The sequence below is a fragment of the Lissotriton vulgaris genome, chromosome 5 (genome assembly GCF_964263255.1).
Source record: "Lissotriton vulgaris chromosome 5, aLisVul1.2, whole genome shotgun sequence".
NCBI lineage: Eukaryota > Metazoa > Chordata > Amphibia > Caudata > Salamandridae > Lissotriton > Lissotriton vulgaris.
This window is the reverse complement of record NC_141693.1, coordinates 2,000,255,449-2,000,279,576: the sequence shown is the minus strand read 5'-3', so window position 1 is coordinate 2,000,279,576 and position 24,128 is coordinate 2,000,255,449. Positions and strand designations below refer to the sequence as shown.

Sequence of the window (24,128 nt, the reverse complement as noted above, 5' to 3'; positions counted from 1 at the left end):
GAAAGTCCTTGCGAACCGAACAGCCAAAGAAGCCATCTCTCTGGACTTGGCTGTCCAGGCAGTAGTGCTTAGCGAACGTGTGCAGCGATGCCCACGTAGCCGCCTGCAAAAATGTCCTGCAAAGGGACTCCCCGTCCCAAGGCAGTAGTAGCCGCCGTGGCCCGAGTGGAATGGGCAACAGCCCCACAGGAGGATCCTTTTTAGCCAAGGAATAACAGACCTTGGCCTCTACATCCCAGACCGAAAAGATGGTCCACTTGTGCACCGCCCGCCCCTTCTTAGCGCCTACGTAACCAACAAAGAGTTGGTCATCCACCCGGAACTGTCGTGTGCGGTGTAGATAAAAAGAGCGCACGTTTTGGGTCCAGAAGGTGGAGCCTCTCTTCCTCTTTCGAGGGATGCGGAAAGAAGGTGGGCAAGGTGATGGACCGCCCAATGTGAAAGGCAGGAACCAACTTGGGCAGGAAAGAAGGACGAGTTCTCAGAACAACCTTATCTGGATGAACAGAAAGGAAAGGAGGTTTAGAGGAAAGGGCCTGGAGCTCACTCACTCTTCTGGCAGAGGTGATGGCAACCAGGAAAGCAGTTTTGACCGTCAGAAGATGAAGAGGACAATTATGAAGTGGCTCAAAGGGAGCACACATCAAATAAATATTAACCAAGTTCAAGTTCCACTGAGGCATCACGAAAGGAACAGGAGGGAACATGTGTGTGATGCCTTCAAGAACCTATTTACAACAGGGGACTTGAAGGGAGAAGGCTGATCAGGAAACCTCAAGAAAGCTGAAATGGCAGAGATAGCCTTTGATAGTGCCCAGAGCAGAGCCCTGCTTGGCAAGAGAAAGAAGAAAGAGGAGAACCTCTGAAAGAGGGCCAGAGAGGGGATCCACAGCCTTTGCTGTGCACCATGCCACACATTTATTCCACCTTCAGGCGTATACCATTTTTGAGGAGGGACGCCTGGCTGCCAGAATGACATCACAGACTTCAGGAGGCAAGTCAAAATGCCTCAACTGTCGCCACTCAATCTCCACGCATGGAGGTAAAGACTGGACAGGTTCGGGTGGAGGACCGTCCCCTGCTGCTGTGACAGAAGGTCTTCCTGAAGAGGCAGACGAATCGGGGGATCGACTGACATACTGAGTAGCTCGGGATACCAGCTCCTACGTGCCCAATCCGGAGCCACAAGGATGACTTGGGCCCGGTCGCGCCTGATCTTCTTCAGCACTCTGGGTAGAAGTGGTATAGGCAGAAAAGCGTACAACAGACCACAGCTCCACTTGCGTCGAAAAGCGCCTCCAAGCGAGTGCCGCCTTGGAAATTCCAACGCGCAGAACGGATGACATTGCACGTTCTCTTTGGTGGCGAATAGATCTAACCAAGTCGCTTCCCACTGCAGAAAGAGCCCTTGCGCACGTCCGAGTTCAGACGCCATTCGTGATCCATCATGCACCGAAGGCTGAGTTCGTCCCCCCTGGCTTTCTGTGAACCTGCCAGGTGTTAAACCACCACAGTGATGCCCTGACGTTCCAGCCATGTCCAGAGGCGCAGAGCCTCTTGACAAAGGGTCCACGACCCCACCCCGCCCTTTTTGTTGCAGTACCACATGGCGGTGTTGTTGTTCGTGAACACCTGCACTATACTTCCCCGGACAGAGGGAAGAAATGCCTTCAGTGCAAGTCGGATCGCCTGCAGCTCCAGAAAGTTGATGTGGAGCCGGGACTCCACCGGAAACCAGAGGCCTCTGATCTCCGCCTCTCCCATGTGGCCCTCAAATCCCAGGGGGGACGCATCTGTCACCACTGTGTGCTCCGGTTGGGGAAGGGAAGGGAGAGGGATCTGCCATTGACCCAATCACGGTCCGTGAGCCACCACTGCAACGGATTCGCAGTGCCCTCCGAGATCAGGACGTGGTTGGACAGGTTGCCCTGATGCTGTGCCCACTGGAACTTCAGGTCCCACTGTAGAGCCAGCATCCTCCACCTGGCGTGATGCACCAGCAGGATGCAGAAGGCCATCAGCCCCAGGAGCAGCAGCGTCATCCTGCCCGAAACTCGGGATAAAGGTTGAAAGATCAGAATCAGAGCCTGAATATCCTGAACCCCCTGCTCGGGAGGATAAACCCAAAACTGCGCAGAGTCCAGAACCGCTCCGATGAAGAGGAGCCTTTGGGAGGGACTCCGGTGTGACTTTGGCACGTTGACGGAGAACCCCAGCAAGTGCAGGAGATCGGCCATAGTTTGGAGGTGGGAGATAACCGTCTGGGGCGAGTCCACCTTCAACAACCAGTTGTTGAGATAGGGGAAGACTGGAATCCCTAATCTGCGCAGATGAGCTGCGACCACCGCCATCACTTTCGAGAACACCCAAGGGGCACTGGCGAGGCCAAAAGGGAGCACGGTAAACTGAAAGTGCTCGTGGCCTACCGTGAACCGCAGGTAACGCCGGTGGGCCGGCCGGACGGTGTGGAAATATGCGTCCTGCAAGTCTAACGCTACCATCCAGTGTTCAGGGCAGCAAGGACCTGAGCTAAGGTCAGCATCTTGAGCTTCTCCTTCCGGAGGAAGCCGTTGACGCTCCTGAGGTCCAAGATAGGGTGCAGGTCCCCTTGGCCCTTCTTGGAAACTAGAAAGTAGTGCGAGTAGCAACCACGTCCTACTTCTGGCCCAGGAACGCGCTTGATGGCCCCCTTGGCCAAGAGGGCCGCAACTTCCTCCTGCAGAAGTCGCAAGTGATCCCCGACATGGCTGGAGGGGTTGCCTCGAAGTGGAGCGAGTAGTCCCTTCGGACGATTTGCAGCACCCACCTGTCCGAAGTGATGGTACGCCAGTGGAGTAGGTGATGGCGAACCCTGCCTCCCACTGGCGTTGAATGGGCCTGAAAGCATGGACTAGGAGGTTTTTTTTGGCGGATGCTGCGGGGTGGATGTGGACTTACCAGGCTGTTGCCCCCTGGCACCGCCACGGCCGTTCCCACATCCGCGACCGTGTTGAGGTTGAATCTGCGGCCTGTGTCTGGACGAACGTGTGGGGGCACCCCATCCTTGGCCACGAAAGGGGCGAAAAGCGTGAATTTGCTGGCGCTGGCCCGACAGGCCCAAGGACTTGGCCGTAGCCCTGGAGTCCTTGAAATGCTCAAGCGCAAGGTCGGCTTTGTCGCCAAAGAGGCGACGGCCATCGAAGGGCAGGTCCATGAGCGTGTTCTGGACATCCCCCGAGAGATTGGTGGACCTCAGCCAGGCGTGGCGACGGATCGCCACCGTCGTGGAAATCGCTCTGCCCAGCGAGTCCGTTGTATCAAGTCCACACCTGATAGAATACTGTGCCGCATCTCGCCCCTCAGCAAGAGCCTGGGCGAGCCGTGTATGGGCCTCCTCCGGACACTGAGGCAGCACTTCCGCCACCATATCCCACAGAGAGTGGTTGTAACTGCCCAAAAGGCATGCAGTATTGATCGACCGCAGCCCCAGACTAACTGAAGAGAAAGCTTCTCCCCGAACTTGTCAAGCCTATTGGATTCCCGATCCGGGGTAGCGGACAGGAATTCGGTCTGGGATGTAGAGGCCTGGATCACCAGGCTCTCAGGGGTGGGGTGGGTGGACAGGAAGCAGGGGTCGCCCGGAGCCGGGCAGTGGCATCGGGCCACGTTCCGATCCACAGGGGGCACTGTGGAGGGCCTGGACCAAGTGCCCATCAGAACGTCAGTGAGGGCTTCGTTAAACTGCAGCATAGGCTCCGAAGAGCTTACTGGCGGTTGAAGCACCTCGGTGAGGAGATTAGTCCTCACGGCCGCAGCAGGGAGCTCACGGTGCAAGGCCTTGGCCGCCTTGCGCAACACCACGCTATAAGTAGTACCCTCCTCCGTAGCCACGGAGGGAGGAGAGGTGAACCCAGTGTCTGGCGAAGTGTCAAGACCACTGGCCTCCCCCACCTAGTCTGCCCAGTCCTGACTTAACTGACACTGCTGTGCCAGAGGGTCCTCAGACCCCTCCCAGTCCTCCCCTTCATCCGTGTCATGGTAGACCGGCATAAAGGACGGAGCTGGGTCATAGGTGAAAGCCTCACCCATCGACGTCGGACCCGGACCGGGGCTGAAACTAGGGGTGGCGCCGTCCGAGGACGGCGTCGGGAGTGGCTCCGAAGGGGTCAGCGCCAGCGAAGGAGTCGTGAGGTCGACTGGCATCGACCGGGATCCAGGGCTGGATCCCGGGGGGTCCTGCGGTGCTGGGACCAAAGTCGCCGACGCGACCGGCAGGCCTCGACGGTGGGATGAGAGTCCTCATGGCCATGAGGAAGTCTCGAAACTCGCCAGGCATCGCATTGAGCCCAGGGACTGGAGGGTGTGGGGCCGGATGCGACGTCTGCGACTCCGGCAGTGCCGCGCGGGTGGATCTACCCGAACCCTCGGCCGGGTCGCGCAACCGGCGAGGGGATTCAGAAGAGCGATGTCGGCTCTTTGACTTCTTCTTGGAGTGCCTTGACTTACCGGATGACTTGGAGCCCGACCAGTGGTGGCGACTCGACGAGCAGCGATGACTGCGGCTCCGCGACCGGTCCCTCGACTTTCTCCTCGACCGGGACCTCGAGCACGGAGCCCACTGCCGGCTCTCAAGAAGCTTACGGGACCGCTCCCGCCTATCTTTCGAGGTCCAGGCCCGACAGTCGGGGCATGACGTGTCGTCGTGGTCGGCCCCGAGACAGTAGAGGCACCGGCGGTGCGGATCCATCACCGGTGATAGGCATCGCACGGTTTGAATCCAGGCATCCCTACCGGAACCAGGAGTCTAAACCACTCGAAAATATAGCCAAAATAAGCCAAAAAAGTTAGTCAAAAAGTGACTCGGGTACCGCTCTTCCCAGATCTGCGCTTGCTGGCGCGGAAAAAAGAAGAACTGACGTCAGCACGCGAGGGTGGCGTCCAAGTACTCAGACGACTTCAGCCCGGCGATCACGACGCTGACAACGGACACGGAGTCGCAGACGACGCCTAGCGACAAGCCCATCCGTAGGTCTCCACTTGGTTCCTACGACATCTAAACAACTGAGCGGACCTAACACTCCCTTTTATTAGGAACAGCCCAGTACCTTCTTTGATACTGATACTTTGGGCGAACACGGTGGCTGGACCTACCACTCCCCTCGGTGAGTGGTGATTTCGCCTTCCCCTGAAACAAAGGACTTTCCCCCCCCTATTTTGTAAACACAGTCTTCTTGTAAACCCATTTTCCTCTTCTCAGAAAGTTTTGCGTGAATCCGTCCAGTTTCTGGTTTAATCACAATCTCCTTCTGTTTCGGTACCGAAAGTGGAATATCGATCCGAGGCTCTTTTGTTGAAGTTCTTTCTTTAGACGTCGGTTTTGGTGTTGAACGTTTCGGCTCAGAAGATTTAGCCTTGTAGACCGTTGGCACGGAAACCAGAAGGTGTTTGGATTTCGACGGCACCGGCGTGTGGACGAGTAGAACCCGAAGGTTGTTGTTTATATTTCAGAGCCGAACTTGAAGGCGGGCGCTCAAAACCATATCTCGGTGCCGACCTGTGGCCGAAGGCAGAGGAGGGACCGGAACCTTTTTATGGAGGAGATGGTAGGGGAAGAAAGTCTCTTTACACACGATCCGTTGTACCGGTGTGAGGTCGTCGGCATCGGAGTCAGCTTCAGACACGGAGATGTGCTCCTCTTCCATTTCGGCTTTCTGCACTTGGAATGCTTTGTGTTCGGACTCATCTCCCAGGAAATCCGGAGAAGAGCCACTTTGCTGGTACATTTCATGATGTCGAGCCCGATGGTCACTGAGCGTCTTTTTCAATCTAAACGACCGACATGCGTCGCAGTCCTTCTCGTTGTGTTCCGGTGTTAGACAAATGTTGCAAGTCGGTGCGTGGAAACTTAGCACAACACCCTAGATAGAACTTGAATGGAGTCCGTTCCATCGACTGCTACCGACCCTGGCGCGGGTAGGCACAACGGACTTCCACAAATCTTTTGATCTAAAGTTTAAATGTAAACGATACACGGAGAATGGGAAACACGATCGATAAACAATACCGTTGAGAGTAGTGGATTGCGCGAAGGGGGCCCGAAGAAACTGTGTACCGTACCGGAGCGCAACCATTCACATCCGAACCCGATGGCAGAAAAAAACCAATCTTAACAATGGAGTCGATGCCCCTGCGCACCTTGTGTCTCCAAATTGAATGGAAGTGCTGTCACTGATAGTGAGAGAGAGGACTCCGAGATTTTTCATCCGATACCAATTTAAGTCACGTATTCGCGCCGATGCGCAGATAAGAAGGTAGACCTTGTCCGCCCGCTGCGCTAGCGCTCAAAACGGGAATTAAAAACTGCAACTGCCTAATGTTTCTTTTATGCACTGTATGCAATTGTTTTTAACTTGGAAAATACTCTGGCACATACTCGCTCGCTGACTCCCTGGTCCACCACAGCTGCTGTGCTGTTTGAGTGGAGGGAGATTGCAGCGCTAGGAAGTGCCTAGCGCTGCAATCTGCGCCCGTCTGAGTCCAGGGGCCATAAACCCTGGTCCTTGCTCTGGAACACTAACAACTTACAGTTCAGTGAGTCTACATGAGCTGAGACCAGAAAGTAAAGTGGAATGTTGTCACACTCTAAACCCCGCTAAACTCCCTCCTTATTGTTATCATTGCCACCAGCACTATAAGACATAAGACCATCTAGATCAAGATCATGCGGTCATTATACCTCGAAAAATGGCTCTCCTGAACTGCAGGTCATTACCAAAACACTGCACCGAAATAGCATTATTAATTGAAGAATGCAAATTGGATGCCCTGTTTTTAACTGAGAAAATTACAAAAAACAATTTGATGGACAGAATGTAGATCAATGTCTTACATTCACCCCAGTACAAGGATCTGGGCCTAAATCCATCGTTTTTTGCACTCCACACCACCCTGGGTCAGATAATGGCTTTATGCAAATCAGCTCTGACCCTGTGCCCCATGGGAACAGTCCAGTCCGAACTACAACAGCCATATCTTTCCCAGACCGGAATCAAGCATCGGAGGACCGGACCGGTTTCGAGGTAACACCTCTCATCAGCCCGGCTAGCTTGACTCCAGTGGTGTGGAGGCTCTGGGACCCACGTCTGAGCTACCCCAGTACACTCAGGGAGAAAATTACAAAAAACAATTTGATGGACAGAATGTAGATCAATGTCTTACATTCACCCCAGTACAAGGATCTGGGCCTAAATCCATCGTTTTTTGCACTCCACACCACCCTGGGTCAGATAATGGCTTTATGCAAATCAGCTCTGACCCTGTGCCCCATGGGAACAGTCCAGTCCGAACTACAACAGCCATATCTTTCCCAGACCGGAATCAAGCATCCGAGGACCGGACCGGTTTCGAGGTAACACCTCTCATCAGCCCGGCTAGCTTGACTCCAGTGGTGTGGAGGCTCTGGGACCCACGTCTGAGCTACCCCAGTACACTCAGGGAGAAAATTACAAAAAACAATTTGATGGACAGAATGTAGATCAATGTCTTACATTCACCCCAGTACAAGTCCAGTCCGAACTACAACAGCCATATCTTTGTAAAAAACGATGGATTTAGGCCCAGATCCTTGTACTGAGTGTACTGGGGTAGCTCAGACGTGGGTCCCAGAGCCTCCACACCACTGGAGTCAAGCTAGCCGGGCTGATGAGAGGTGTTACCTCGAAACCGGTCTGGTCCTCGGATGCTTGATTCCGGTCTGGGAAAGATATGGCTGTTGTAGTTCGGACTGGACTGTTCCCATGGGGCACAGGGTCAGAGCTGATTTGCATAAAGCCAATATCTGACCCAGGGTGGTGTGGAGTGCAAAAAACGATGGATTTAGGCCCAGATCCTTGTACTGGGGTGAATGTAAGACATTGATCTACATTCTGTCCATCAAATTGTTTTTTGTAATTTTCTCCCTGTTTTTAACTGAGACATGGTTACAGATGGGGAATGACCCAGACATTATTCAGGCCCTCCCTCTGGGATGTGGAATATGCAGAATTGAACGCGCTTCAGGTAGAGGTGGAGGCCTTGCAATTATTTATAAGGACATAAACAAGTGCCGATCTTTACCGTCTTCGCTCGATGATTGTGAAAGCATGGCTTTCTCAATTGAATTCTCCCCCAACAGCACCTTTTCCGGCCTGCTGATTCACTGCCCTCCAGATGCTTTAAAACAATTTATCCCTAAACTTATTGACCTGGCTGCAGAATCTGCTCTGGCCGTGGCGAACTTTAATATACATTTAGATGGTCGATCAAACTCCATAGCCAATGGTCTTCTATCTAGCCTTCAGGCGATTGATCTTAATCAAAAATGCCCCCCCCCCCCCACCCCTCAACACATGATAAAGGACATCTTCTGGACCCAGTCTTCAGCAATTTAGACAATCTAAGTTCTGGGACTCCTATCCCACTCCCTTGGTCGGATCACTTCTTAATTCCTCTAGTGTGGGTTATGAAGACTGCCTCATCTGTCCAGACTCCAACTGTTTCTTGGGGTAGGAAATGGTCCAGACTCCCTTTGGGGGAATGGAAGTCGGCCCTCGAGGCCTCAAAACCTCTAAAGGGAAATAATGTTGATGAGGTAAATAATAAGTTTAATAACTGGATTCAGGACGCTCTTGATGAAATTCTCCCTAAAACTTTTATTCTAACAAAAATTAGGAAAAACACTGCCCCATGGTTTTGCCCTAAATTAAGAGCGTTAAAACAACCTTGCCGGAAACTAGAAAGGGTCTGGAGACAGGATTCCTCACAACATAGGAAGGAAGCCTATAGGAAAGCCATCAGGCTGTATAAAATTGAGATCAAAACTGCACAAGCCACTTTTATGAGATAAAAATCAGCACTGCCACTAATCCTCCTAAAGAGATTTTTCGGATAGCGTAATCACTCATTACCCCGCCGCAAACACCTTTATCGAGGGAAGGGGCTTTGACACGCTGTAACAATCTAGCGGTATTTTTCCATCAAAAGATCCAAGCTATTTATACAGCCTTCCCCCTCAATCCACCTGACCCAGTGGAAACAGAGACAAGTGGCCCGGGACTCGTGCTGGAACAATTCCATCTCCTAGATAAAGTTACACTAGATCTGGTAATTGCTAAGATGTCCTCGGGTTTCCAACTGGACCCGGCTCCACCTCAACATCTTGTGGCGATCCTTGACTCCGTCTGTGCAACGATCCTTGAGGTCCTGAACTGCTCAATAACTAGCACAGTCCCCTCCCAATGGAAATGTGCGATGGTCAGGGCTCTTCTGAAGACGCCTAGTCTGGATCAATCAAATCTATCCAACTATCACCCAATTTCTCTCCTGCCCTGGCAGAGCAAACTGTTGGAAAAACATCAATAATATTATGGTCAATTACCTAGAATCCAACAACTTTCTGGATACCTCACAAACAGGCTTCCGCCCTCAACATGGGACGGAGACCGCCTTGTTGATGGAAACAGAGGAGGCAAGGAGGCTGGTAGATGAGGGGGGAGTGGCTGCCATTATTCTCTTAGATCTCAGTGCCGCGTTCGACACGGTCAACCATACCATGTTGGCCCACCGACTCAAGAGTGTCGGTGTGTCGGGTGCTGCACTGACATGGCTCTCATGCTTCCTCAGTGACCGCAGCTTCCAGGTCTTCGAGGGAGATGATGTCTCCTCCAGATTACCTCTGGGTTGTGGGGTCCCGCAGGGCTCGGCCCTAAGTCTAACGCTCTTTAATATTTAAATGAGGCCTTTGGCGGGTATTATCCATCCATTTGGCATTAAGATAGTCAGTTATGCAGATGAAACCCAGTTAGTTGTATTGTTATACCACAATAAGGGTTCATCTAGCGTCCTGGCTCCCTGCCTTGAAGCAGTGGCCAGATGGATGGAGCTTTCCTACCTTCACCCCAACGGGGACAAGACAGAGATTATGCTGTTGGGGAATTCATCATCCACTATCTCAGTCTGCATGTGGTCGTCTTGCTTGGGTCGTGCGCCATCCCCGAAGCCACAGATAAAGAGCCTGGGTATGTGGCTCGACAGCTCCCTTAACTTTGAGTATCAGGCTACTGCACTCTCTTCAATCTGTTATGGATTGATGAGAATGCTTCGCAAAGTTATTCCCCTCCTTCCTTTCGAGGCAAGAAGGATAATGGTCCAGGCTCTCATATTATTCCGCCTGGACTACGGGAATGTCCTGTACTTGGGAGCCCCCCCCAGGCCACAATAAATAAACTACAAGTAGTTCAGAACTGTGCTGCAGGGATGCTCCTGCAGGTTCCACGTCGGCAATCAGCAAGGCCAGCACTGAGACAGCTACACTGGCTACCAATTGCTGCCCGGATACAATTTAAAGCTATATGTCTGGCACACAAAGCCATATGGAAAACTGGTCCACCCATTCTACACCCACTATTAACATCATATCTTCCGCATAGAACACTACGCTCTAGTTCTTTACATCTGGCCACTATCAAGAAAATAAGGAAGGCGAGATGGGGCGGACTCTCCTTCTCACTCACCGCTGCTAAGTTGTGGAAATCCCTTACCCCAGTTATGCGGGGGAACGACAATCTGTTGAGCTTTCGAAAGCTTTTAAAAACACACCTGTTTGGAATGCTTCCCTAGCTCTGCGGATTGGCTCTGCTCTGCCTCTCTTTTCTACAAGCGCTAAGAGGGCTCCGGGTAGTTAGGCGCTATAGAAATACTCTTCTATTTTATTCTATCACCAAAAGGAGGAGTCGCCTACCTCATGACTGGAAAGACTTCTTCAAAGAAAAACAAAGTGTAAACATCCAGACCCAACACTAGATGGTGATCTGTGCACAGCATATGATCCACAGCTCAAATGCCTCGAACATGATATTCATTTTGTAAAAATGTGTCATTTAGCAAACAGTCAAACCCAAACACAAGGCATCCCCTGTAAATCCACCAGGAACCTCGCCTTTAAGTTGAAAATCAATGGAACAAGCCCCTTTGTATCCAATATGTGATCTCTTTGGAGCTGGATTTAAAAAGGGGTGCAGGAGTAGAGTTTTATGATCTGGATTTTTCCAGTGAAATATGATCATAGATACCTCAAAGCCACCTGGCGGAGACCTATATGGTACAACAGGCTAGACAAGATGGAGTGGTTGACATGGGTAAAGGCTATCAACAAGTCTAACACCACCACCCTGAGGGCTGCTGCCATGTGCTGGCACGCCGAGGTGCTCCAAGCCTGGTGTCAGTGGCTCTTGACCTTGGGAGGTTGTGGTAGGCCTCCTGTTGACACCAAAGTTTTCTGTATGCCAGAGGGGAGTGAGACAAAAACACAGGTTAAACCTGTAAGTTAAAGATCAAATGGCAGAAGGTCAAAGATCAAATACTAGAGGTAAAGTGCAGTTCTTAAAGGATCGCGATTAGAGGACGTTTCAAGCGACCCAAGTGAGGTGTGTGATAGAACCAAACCTGGAAGCATGTTGGCAATGCCACATATAAAACACTCAGGCCAAACTGGTGTTGTTACAGTGGCAGAATCGGTGACCTCAGTAGAGGCGAGTATCCCTATATATTCTACTCCAATAATAAATGCATTGTTGCTGCCCTGGTACCTTTTATTCCCCATTACTGTCTTATTTGCCATAGATCCTCTTATATGCTCCAAAGTCTTACTTTGTCCCATTTTGTTGCTTTGTGTTTCTTCTCGTTTTACAATTTTATTATCTGATCAGAGGCATATAAATAACATATTCCCCAGATCAATCACCCTGCGAAAGAAAGAAACAATTTTGAGATGATAGAAAAATCGCAGAAGAGGAGAGAAGGTTACATTTGTCATCCTTTGTTACTGCCCCTGTCCTTTCTTATCCCTCACACAGTTTTTATTGCCCCTGTCCCTTCCCACAGCCGGACATCAAACCAGATGAGCTGCTGCTTAGGGTGTGTGGGTAGTGGGTCAGCAGGAAGTGTCAAGACAACTCTGAAGACATCAGAAAAGAGGCCCCTGGTGTGCTGGACAAGGTTTAGTAGGTCACCATTTGCAGGTACAGGCATGCCCACAAGCAGCAGAAGAAGGGGTTACAAGAGTGACCTGCTATAATGACCTACAATTGCAGTTTGTGTTCCTCATCCCACACAATGCTCACTCACTGCCAAGGACGATCTGGGTACAGGTGCTAAGAGCCAGGATTCTATTGGCCTCAAATCAATGCTCCCTTTAAGCAGCATGAGGAGCCTGTGGCAACAACTCAGTGCAACTGCTCACTCCATTTTAATTTGTGTCCAATTACCTCAATTTTGTAGAAGAGCTCAGCATCCAACAGTGTCAGCTGTTCAGCGACTTCAAGGCTGTGGAAGTCATGTAAAGTGCCCGGTCTGAAAGAGATGGGGAGAAACATCAGTCAACACAGCGCCCCACCCCGCAAAAGACCAATAGAAGACCTTCCAATGCAGAGTAGCCCTATAACCTGGACTGAGTGCTATCCATGGGCAGGATGCAGAGGCAGTCGCACATTGGCAGAATTCTGAGGCACAGCTAGCCTCAAACCAAAGGAATGCACTGCTCTCAAGCTGAACGAATGCAGTGTTGGCATGAGGCACATCCCTTAAACCAATAATTCCATGCAGAGCTGTCCTAAAGCAAATACCTAATCCAGTGCTGCCTGGAAGCAACACCCCCCTGAAGCAGCGCTATCTTCAAGCACAGCGCAAACATTGCAGCCTTACAGCACAACTCCTGCAGTGCTCCCCCCTCCAGCAGCACCTAATGCACAGCTGCCCTCTTGTTAATCCTTTACGCAGCACTGCACTGCCTTCCTGCAAATCCTTCGCGCAGAGCTGCCCTCCTGCAAATCCTTTGCGCAGCGCTGCCCACCTGCAAATCCTTCGTGCAGCGCTGCCCACCTGCAAATCCTTCGTGCAGCACTGCCCTCCTGCAAATCCTTCGCGCAGCACTGCCCTCCTGCAAATCCTTCGCGCAGCCCTCTTGCAAACCCTTCATGCAGCGCTGCCCTCCTGTAAACCCTTTACGCAGCGCTGTCCTCCTGTAAACCCTTCATGCAGCGCTGTCCTTCTGTAAACCCTTTACGCAGCGCTGCCCTCCGGTAAATCCTTCACGTAGCGCTGCCCTCCTGTAAATCCTTCAAGAAGCGCTGCCCTCCTGTAAACCCTTCATGCAGCGCTGTCCTTCTGTAAACCCTTTACGCAGCGCTGCCCTCCGGTAAATCCTTCACGTAGCGCTGCCCTCCTGTAAATCCTTCAAGAAGCGCTGCCCTCCTGTAAATCCTTTAAGAAGCGCTGCTCTCAAGCAAAGCACATGTAAAACTACTTTCAAGAAAAATTTATGGAGGGTTACAATAGGTCTCACATTTAAATGCGAGACCTATAGAATTGGTAAGAAGCACGCCATAGTCCCGGCTTGTTGAAAAGAAAATTGCCGAAAGTACGCAAAGCATGTTGCCTGCAAGGAGAGAAACTCAAAGAAAATAGTGCTTACAAGACTAAATAACACGTACCATGTAACAACCGAATTAAAAGGGTCAGTCGCCATGGGAGGTTACAAATGTAGATAAGTCAGTACTAAGGAGGGACTAACAAGCCGATTCACGAATCAGAAGCCAGCATTTACGAAGGACAATGACACAAGCCAATGACAAATATGGGCGGAGAGTGGGCGGGGCTTCTAGTCTGTACTCCAGTACAGCAAGTCTCTCGGAGCAGCGCATGCGTGCTGACTCTAGGCTCGACCTAAAAATGCAGGCAGTGCCGTCATCAAGAAGCATTGTCATGCAATTCTGCCCTTTTAAAAATTATACAAAATGGTCCTCAAAAAATCCACAACTCTCAGAAAACTGTTCTCCTGCAAACTGCATGGAATGTTGATTTCAAATGAAATCCTTACGTGCGATACACTCAAAAGCCCTATGCTAGGGCCCACAAGCAAAATCCGTATAGTGCAACCCTCGAGGAAGGTTCTGAGAAATTACTGGCCAAAAAGAAAGTCCACGCAGTACTGTTCAAGTAAAATCCTCCAACAGTGCTGCTCTCATACAGGCCTCATGCGGTGCTGCAATCAAAGAAAATCATCATGTAGTGCTGCCCTCAAGGGCAACCTGCATGCAGTGCTGCCCTCGAGGGCAACCTGCATGCAGTGCTGCCCTCGAGGGCAACCTGCATGCAGTGCTGCCCTCGAGGGCAACCTGCATGCAGTGCTGCCCTCGAGGGCAACCTGCATGCAGTGCTGCCCTCGAGGGCAACCTGCATGCAGTGCTGCCCTCGAGGGCAACCTGCATGCAGTGCTGCCCTCGAGGACAACCTGCATGCAGTGCTGCCCTCGAGGACAACCTGCATGCAGTGCTGCCCTCGAGGACAACCTGCATGCAGTGCTGCCCTCGAGGATAACCTGCATGCAGTGCTGCCCTCGAGGATAACCTGCATGCAGTGCTGCCCTCGAGGACAACCTGCATGCAGTGCTGCCCTCGAGGACAACCTGCATGCAGTGCTGCCCCCGAGGACAACCTGCATGCAGTGCTGCCCTCGAGGACAACCTGCATGCAGTGCTGCCCTCGAGGACAACCTGCAGGTAGTGCTGCCCTCGAGGACAACCTGCAGGTAGTGCTGCCCTCGAGGACAACCTGCAGGTAGTGCTGCCCTCGAGGACAACCTGCATGCAGTGCTGCCCTCGAGGACAACCTGCATGCAGTGCTGCCCTCGAGGACAACCTGCATGCAGTGCTGCCCTCAAGGACAACCTGCATGCAGTGCTGCCCTCAAGGACAACCTGCATGCAGTGCTGCCCTCAAGGACAACCTGCATGCAGTGCTGCCCTCAAGGACAACCTGCATGCAGTGCTGCCCTCAAGGACAATCTGCATGCAGAGTGCACAACATGTTATGGTCATGCAGTGATACAATCGCCATGAAGTGATATCCTCATCCTGATACATTACTGCCCTGAAGCAAAATTGTCGCCAAAGCCAACGTCAAGTTACATCATCTTAAACATTATTCAACAAGGAGACTTGATACAGTGCAGCACTCAAGAAAAAACACCCAACTCAGCCCTATCCTTCAGCAACAGGGAAGTCGAACAGCCCAAGAAATGCAATGCGCCTCCTAATAAAACTTGTCAAGAGGTGATATTTTGATCCAGTGCAAACCTTAAGCAAAACTATGTGCAGAGTTCAAAGGAATCAAAATGCACCGAGTGCCACCTTGAGAGTACCTCAACAGCTTGTCTGCAGCGCAGAACTTCAGAGTAGGATAACCCTCAGAAAAAATTTCAATGCAGTGAAACTCCACTGCAGGACCACCTTTGAAAGAATACAGTTGCAGTGACTACACACACTGTAGGAACACCCTCAGAAAGAATACCATCGCAGTGACACTGCACTCACCGTCGGACCACCCTCAGAAAGAATACCAATGCAGTGACACTGCACTCACTGACGTTCCACCCTCAGAAAGAATAAGAGTGCAGTGACACTGCACTCCCAGTAGGACCACCCTCAGAAAGAATACTGATGCAGTGACACTGCACTCACTGCAGGACCACCCTCAGAAAGAATACCAATGCAGTGACACTGCACTCACTGTAGGACCACCCACAGAAAGAATACCAATGCAGTGACACTGCACTCACTGCAGGACCCCTCTTAGGAAGCATACCAATGCAGTGAAACTGCACTCACTGTAGGACCACCCTCAGAAAGAATATGAATGCAGTGACACTGCACTCACTGTAGGACCACCCTCAGAAAGAATACCAATGAAGTGACACTGCACTCACTGTAGGACCACCCTCAGAAAGAATACCGATGCAGTGTCTGCACTCACTGTAGGACCACCCTCAGAAAGAATACCGATGCAGTGACACTGCACTCACTGTAGGACCACCCTCAGAAAGAATACCAATGCAGTGACACTGCACTCACTGTAGGACCACCCTCAGAAGGAATACCGATGCAGTGACACTGCACTCACTGTAGGACCACCCTCAGAAAGAATACCAATGCAGTGACACTGCACTCACTGTAGGACCACCCTCAGAAAGAATACCGATGCAGTGACACTGCACTCACTGCAGGACCACCCTCGGAAAGAATACCGATGCAGTGACACTGCACTCACTGTCGGACCACCCACAGAAAGAATACCAATGCAGTGACACTGAACTCACTGCAAGACCACCCTCAGGAAGCATACCAATGCAGTGAAACTGCACTCACTGTAGGACCACCCTCAGAAAGAATACAAATGCAGTGACACTGCACTCACTGTAGGGCCACAATCAGAAAGAATACCAATGCAGTGACACTGCACTCACTGCAGGACAACCCCCAATAAGAATACCAATGCAGTGACACTGCACTCACTGCAGGACCACCCTCGGAAAGAATACTGATGCAGTGACACTGCACTAACTGTCGGACCACCCTCAGAAAGAATATCAATGCAGTGACACTGCACTCACTGCAGGACCACCCTCAGAAAGAATACCGATGCAGTGACACTGCACTCACTGCAGGACCACCCTCAAAAAGAATACCAATGCAGTGACTGCACTCACTGTAGGACCACCCTCAGAAAGAATACCAATGCAGTGACACTGCACTCACTGCAGGACCCCTCTCAGGAAGCATACCAATGCAGTGAAACTGCACTCACTGTAGGACCACCCTCAGAAAGAATACCAATGCAGTGACACTGCACTCACTGTAGGACCACCCTCAGAAAGAATACCGATGCAGTGACACTGCACTCACTGTAGGACCACCCTCAGAAAGAATACCAATGCAGTGACACTGCACTCACTGTAGGACCACCCTCAGAAAGAATACCAATGCAGTGACACTGCACTCACTGCAGGACCACCGTCAGAAAGAATACCGATGCAGTGACACTGCACTCACTGCAGGACCACCCTCAGAAAGAATACCAATGCAGTGACACTGCACTCACTGTAGCACCACCCTCAGAAAGAATACCAATGCAGTGACACTGCACTCACTGTAGGACCACCCTCAGAAAGAATACCGATGCAGTGACACTGCACTCACTGCAGGACCACTCTCAGAAAGAATACCAATGCAGTGACACTGCACTCACTGTAGGACCACCTCATAAAGAATACCAAAGCAGTGACATTGCACTCACTGTAGGACAACCCTCAGAAAGAATACCGATGCAGTGACACTGCACTCACTGCAGGACCACCCTCAGAAAGAATACCAATGCAGTGACACTGCACTCACTGTAGGACCACCCTCAGAAAGAATACCAATGCAGTGACACTGCACTCACTGCAGGACCACCCACAGAGAGAATACCAATGCAGTGACACTGCACTCACTGTAGGACCAGCCTCAGAAAGAATACCGATGCAGTGTCTGCACTCACTGTAGGACAAACCTCAGAAAGAATACAGATGCAGTGACACTGCACTCACCGTATGACCACCCTCAGAAAGAATACCGATGCAGTGACACTGCACTCACTGTAGGACCACCCTCAGAAAGAATACCAATGCAGTGACACTGCACTCACTGTAGGACCACCCTCAGAAAGAATACCAATGCAGTGACACTGCACTCACCGTAGGACCACCTTCAGAAAGAATACCAATGTAGTGACACTGCACTCACTGTAGGACCACCCTCAGAAAGAATACGAATGCAGTGACACTGCACTCACTGTAGGACCACCCTCAGAAAGAATACCGATGCAGTGACACTGCACTCACTGTAGGACCACCCTCAGAAAGAATACCAATGCAGTGACACTGCACTCCCTGTAGGACCACCCTCAGAAAGAATACGAATGCAGTGACACTGCACTCACTGTAGGACCACCCTCAGAAAGAATACCAATGCAGTGACACTGCACTCCCTGTAGGACCACCCTCAGAAAGAATACCAATGCAGTGACACTGCACTCACTGTAGGACCACCCTCAGAAAGAATATCAATGCAGTGACACTGCACTCACTGTAGGACCACCCTCAGAAAGAATACCAATGCAGTGACACTGCACTCCCTGTAGGACCACCCTCAGAAAGAATACGAATGCAGTGACACTGCACTCACTGTAGGACCACCCTCAGAAAGAATACCGATGCAGTGACACTGCACTCACTGTAGGACCACCCTCAGAAAGAATACCAATGCAGTGACACTGCACTCACTGTAGGACCACCCTCAGAAAGAATATCAATGCAGTGACACTGCACTCACTGTAGGACCACCCTCAGAAAGAATACTGATGCAGTGACACTGCACTCCCTGTAGGACCACCCTCAGAAAGAATACCAATGCAGTGACACTGCACTCACTGTAGGACCACCCTCAGAAAGAATATCAATGCAGTGACACTGCACTCACTGTAGGACCACCCTCAGAAAGAATACTGATGCAGTTCAGTCTCAAGCGTGTTGGTAAAGTGCCCGAGGTGGGCAGAGCACCAAGGCAGTCCTGCCTTCACTCAGGGCATGGAACGAGCAGTAGGTTGTCACCCCTAGCCTGGTGTTAAAGTGCTAGAGCTGCGGGCACTGCCCACCTCTTCATCCTCCAGTTCCATAGACGGCCTAGCTTTAAAAGGCTGCAATGCCCCAAGAGGGACGAATCTAAACCACCCGCCTCTCTTCCACGTCCCAATCATTCGCCAACTTGCATGCTTTACCTGGCAGCGACTCCCCTGGCAGCCAAGGGCCGGCTGGCAAAGTTGGCATAGCGCAGCGCCCTCTTGTTCTCCATTTTATCCAAGATGTTCTTCCTCAAGACTCTGGCCAGGCTGAGCTCCCCGTTGCAAACCAGGTGGAAAACCAGGTCCATGAGCTGCTTCAGGATGTCATCCGTCAACTCCACCAGGCTGGGAAAGAGAACGAAGAGATGGCGGCGGAGGGGAGAGACGAGTGGGGAGGAAAGAGTAGGGAAGGGAGAGAAGAGTGCGGAGGGGAGAGAATAGTACAGCAAGGAGGTATGACGGGTGCAGAAGAGATGGGGAGAAAGGTGCAGAGGGGTGGAAGAGAAGATTACAGAGAGGAAGGATGAAAAGAGTGCAGAAGGGAGAGAATGGCACAAGGGAGAGAAGTGGAGAGACGGGTGGATGGAGGGGTGCACAGTTGATACAGAGAGGAAATGAGAGAAGGGTGCAAAGGGAAAGGAAGAAAAGATTCAGAGGGGAAGGGAGAAAGGGGTCGGAGGGGGGAGAAAAGAGTGCAGATGAGGAGGCAAGGGAGGGAGTTGGACAAAAGGAGGGGAGAAAAGGGTGCAGAGAGAAAGGTTGAAAATGCAGTCAGGAGAAGGGCGCAGAGGGGAAGGGACAGAAGGGTGTAGAGGAGACAGAAGGGATACAGAGGGAGGGAGAGATGGGACAGAGGGATGCAAAGGGAAATCAGGGATACGGTGGAGGTGTGCAGAGGGGAGAGAGAGTGTTGAGTGGGGCAAGGGGTGGGGAGAGGATGAGTCGGAGGGAAGAGAGGCAAGTGTCGAGAATAGGTGAGGACGGTAGTAGTAAGCAGAGCAGATTAAGAAGTGAGGTTAGGGTGAGGCAGACAAGAGGAGATGAAAACCAAAGAACATGTTACATCTGCTTCACATTGTGAGGTACCGTCTGCTGCAGCCTTCAAGTCATAACAAGCCTGCCCTGGGCCCGCCCTCTAATTACGGAAACAAGCACCTTGGAAGGATTCCCAGGCCAAGCGTTCTCGCAGCAAGTTAGACTTCACGGTTAAAACGTGGGATAGCAGGGTCGCAGCGGGAGGCGCGATTGATCGGGGGGGGGGGGGGGGGGGGTGGAGGGGATAGGGAGAAAGAAGGAGGGGGGGGGGCTGGAGCTTTAGGCTAATTACGAGGAAGGTCGTGTTAGTGGAGTTCTGGGGTGAAGCCAGGGACACCACCACTACAGCTCTACCTTGTACAATCTTACACATCCCCAGGCATTACTGTTGTGAGTGTGGCAATGTGCTAGAGAGAGGGGGCGCAGCAGCCCTTTGTCTAGGAGGGGACTCTGCGAAAGGGGGCGCTGGAAGAACAGGCAGCAGAAACCAGCATACTCCACCCCTCACACACGACTGCAGACAGAGGCAGCAGCAACCAGCATACTCCACCACTTACACACGACTGCAGAGGCGGCAGCAACCAGCATACTCCACCACTTACACACGACTGCAGAGGCAGCAGAAACCAGCATACTCCACCCCTCACACACGACTGCAGAGGCAGCAGAAACCTGCATACTCCACCCCTCACACACGACTGCAGAGGCAGCAGAAACCAGCATACTCCACCCCTCACACACGACTGCAGAGGCAGCAGAAACAACCACATACTCCACCCTTTACACACGACTGCAGGCAAAAGGCAGCAGCAACCAGCATACTCCACCCCTCACACACGACTGCAGAGGCAGCAGAAACAACCACATACTCCACCCTTTACACACGACTGCAGGCAAAAGGCAGCAGCAACCAGCATACTCCACCACTTACACACGACTGCAGACAGAAGCAGCAACAACCAGCATACTCCACCACTTACACACGACTGCAGACAGAAGCAGCAACAACCACATACTCCACCACTTACACACGACTGCAGACAGAGGCAGCAGCAACCAGCATACTCCACCACTTACACACGACTGCAGAGGCGGCAGCAACCAGCATACTCCACCACTTACACACGACTGCAGACAGAGGCAGCAGTAACCAGCATACTCCACCACTTACACACGACTGCAGACAGAGGCAGCAGCAACCAGCATACTCCACCACTTACACACGACTGCAGAGGCGGCAGCAACCAGCATACTCCACCACTTACACACGACTGCAGACAGAGGCAGCAGTAACCAGCATACTCCACCACTTACACACGACTGCAGACAGAGGCAGCAGCAACCAGCATACTCCACCACTTACACACGACTGCAGAGGCGGCAGCAACCAGCATACTCCACCACTTACACACGACTGCAGACAGAGGCAGCAGTAACCAGCATACTCCACCACTTACACACGACTGCAGACAGAGGCAGCAGCAACCGGCATACTCCACCACTTACACACGACTGCAGACAGAGGCAGCAGCAACCGGCATACTCCACCCCTTACACACGACTGCAGACAGAGGCAGCAGCAACCGGCATACTCCACCACTTACACACGACTGCAGACAGAGGCAGCAGTAACCAGCATACTCCACCACTTACACACGACTGCAGGCAGAGGCAGCAGCAACCAGCATACTCCACCACTTACACACGACTGCAGGCAGAGGCAGCAGCAACCAGCATACTCCATCACTTACACACGACTGCAGACAGAGGCAGCAGTAACCAGCATACTCCACCACTTACACACGACTGCAGACAGAGGCAGCAGCAACCTGCATACTCCACCACTTACACACGACTGCAGAGGCGGCAGCAACCAGCATACTCCACCCCTTACACACGACTGCAGACAGAGGCAGCAGAAACCAGCATACTCCACCACTTACACACGACTGCAGACAGAGGCAGCAGAAACCAGCATACTCCACCACTTACACACGACTGCAGAGGCGGCAGCAACCAGCATACTCCACCCCTTACACACGACTGCAGACAGAGGCAGCAGCAACCTGCATACTCCACCACTTACACACGACTGCAGACAGAGGCAGCAGAAACCAGCATACTCCACCACTTACACACGACTGCAGACAGAGGCAGCAGTAACCAGCATACTCCACCACTTACACACGACTGCAGACAGAGGCAGCAGCAACCGGCATACTCCACCACTTACACACGACTGCAGACAGAGGCAGCAGCAACCAGCATACTCCACCACTTACACACGACTGCAGACAGAGGCAGCAGCAACCGGCATACTCCACCACTTACACACGACTGCAGACAGAGGCAGCAGCAACCTGCATACTCCACCACTTACACACGTTTGCAGACAGAGGCAGCAGCAACCAGCATACTCCACCGCTTACACACGACTGCAGACAGAGGCAGCAGCAACCAGCATACTCCCGCACTTACATACGACTGCAGACAGAGGCAGCAGCAACCAGCATACTCCGCCCCTTACACATGACTGCAGAGGCAGCAGCAACCAGCATACGCCACCACTTACACACGACTGCAGAGGCAGCAGCAACCAGCATACGCCACCCCTCACACACGACTGCAGAGGCAGCAGCAACGAGCATACTCCACCCCTTACACACGACTGCATAGGCAGCAGCAACCAGCATACTCCACCCCTTACACACGACTGCAGAGGCGGCAGCAACCAGCATACTCCACCACTTACACACGACTGCAGACAGAGGCAGCAGTAACCAGCATACTCCACCACTTACACACGACTGCAGACAGAGGCAGCAGCAACCAGCATACTCCACCACTTACACACGACTGCAGAGGCGGCAGCAACCAGCATACTCCACCACTTACACACGACTGCAGACAGAGGCAGCAGTAACCAGCATACTCCACCACTTACACACGACTGCAGACAGAGGCAGCAGCAACCAGCATACTCCACCACTTACACACGACTGCAGACAGAGGCAGCAGAAACCAGCATACTCCCGCACTTACATACGACTGCAGACAGAGGCAGCAGCAACCAGCATACTCCGCCCCTTACACACGACTGCAGAGGCAGCAGCAACCAGCATACTCCACCCCTTACACACGTCTGCAGAGGCAGCAGAAACCAGCATACTCCACCCCTTACACACGACTGCAGACAGAGGCAGCAGCAACCAGCATACTCCGCCCCTTACACACGACTGCAGAGGCAGCAGCAACCAGCATACTCCCGCACTTACATACGACTGCAGACAGAGGCAGCAGCAACCAGCATACTCCGCCCCTTACACACGACTGCAGAGGCAGCAGCAACCAGCATACGCCACCCCTCACACACGACTGCAGAGGCAGTAGCAACCGGCATACTCCACCCCTTACACACGACTGCAGAGGCAGCAGCAACCAGCATACTCCGCCCCTTACACACGACTGCAGAGGCAGCAGCAACCAGCATACTCCGCCCCGTACACACGACTGCAGAGGCAGCAGCAACCAGCATACTCCACCCCTTACACACGACTGCAGAGGCAGCAGCAACCAGCATACTCCACCACTTACACACGACTGCAGACAGAAGCAGCAACAACCAGCATACTCCACCCCTTACACACGACTGCAGAGGCAGCAGCAACCAGCATACTCCGCCCCTTACACACGACTGCAGAGGCAGCAGCAACCAGCATACTCCACCCCTTACACACGACTGCAGAGGCAGCAGAAACCAGCATACTCCACCCCTTACACACGACTGCAGGCAGAGGCAGCAGCAACCAGCATACTCCACCCCTCACACACGACTGCAGGCAGAGGCAGCAGCAACCAGCATACTCCATCACTTACACACGACTGCAGACAGAGGCAGCAGTAACCAGCATACTCCACCACTTACACACGACTGCAGACAGAGGCAGCAGCAACCGGCATACTCCACCACTTACACACGACTGCAGAGGCAGCAACAACCAGCATACTCCACCGCTTACACACGACTGCAGACAGAGGCAGCAGCAACCAGCATACTCCACCACTTACACATGACTGCAGACAGAAGCAGCAACAACCAGCATACTCCACCCCTTACACACGACTGCAGAGGCAGCAGCAACCAGCATACGCCACCCCTTACATACGACTGCAGACAGAGGCAGCAGCAACCAGCATACTCCACCGCTTACACACGACTGCAGACAGAGGCAGCAGCAACCAGCATACTCCACCACTTACACATGACTGCAGACAGAAGCAGCAACAACCAGCATACTCCACCCCTTACACACGACTGCAGAGGCAGTAGCAACCGGCATACTCCACCCCTTACACACGACTGCAGAGGCAGCAGCAACCAGCATACTCCACCCCTTACACACGTCTGCAGAGGCAGCAGCAACCAGCATACTCCACCCCTTACACACGACTGCAGAGGCAGCAGAAACCAGCATACTCCACCCCTTACACACGACTGCAGAGGCAGCAGCAACCAGCATACTCCACCCCTTACACACGACTGCAGAGGCAGCAGCAACCAGCATACTCCACCCCTTACACACGA

General features: G+C 52.4%; 1 protein-coding gene across 10 annotated transcripts in view; it reads right to left on the bottom strand.

Annotated features, from left to right (window-relative positions):
* The window catches only part of RAPGEF1 (Rap guanine nucleotide exchange factor 1), a 714,396-nt gene that overhangs the window by 126,388 nt on the left and 563,880 nt on the right, over nucleotides 1–24,128 (bottom strand). For all 10 annotated transcript variants that reach the window (XM_086924774.1, XM_086924779.1, XM_086924781.1 and 7 more), the window contains 2 exons: nucleotides 18,665–18,853; nucleotides 12,282–12,366 (listed from right to left, as the gene is read on the bottom strand). In XM_086924774.1, the coding sequence (XP_086780900.1) occupies nucleotides 12,282–12,366; nucleotides 18,665–18,853 (274 nt within the window). The remainder of the gene's footprint in view (nucleotides 1–12,281; nucleotides 12,367–18,664; nucleotides 18,854–24,128) is intronic.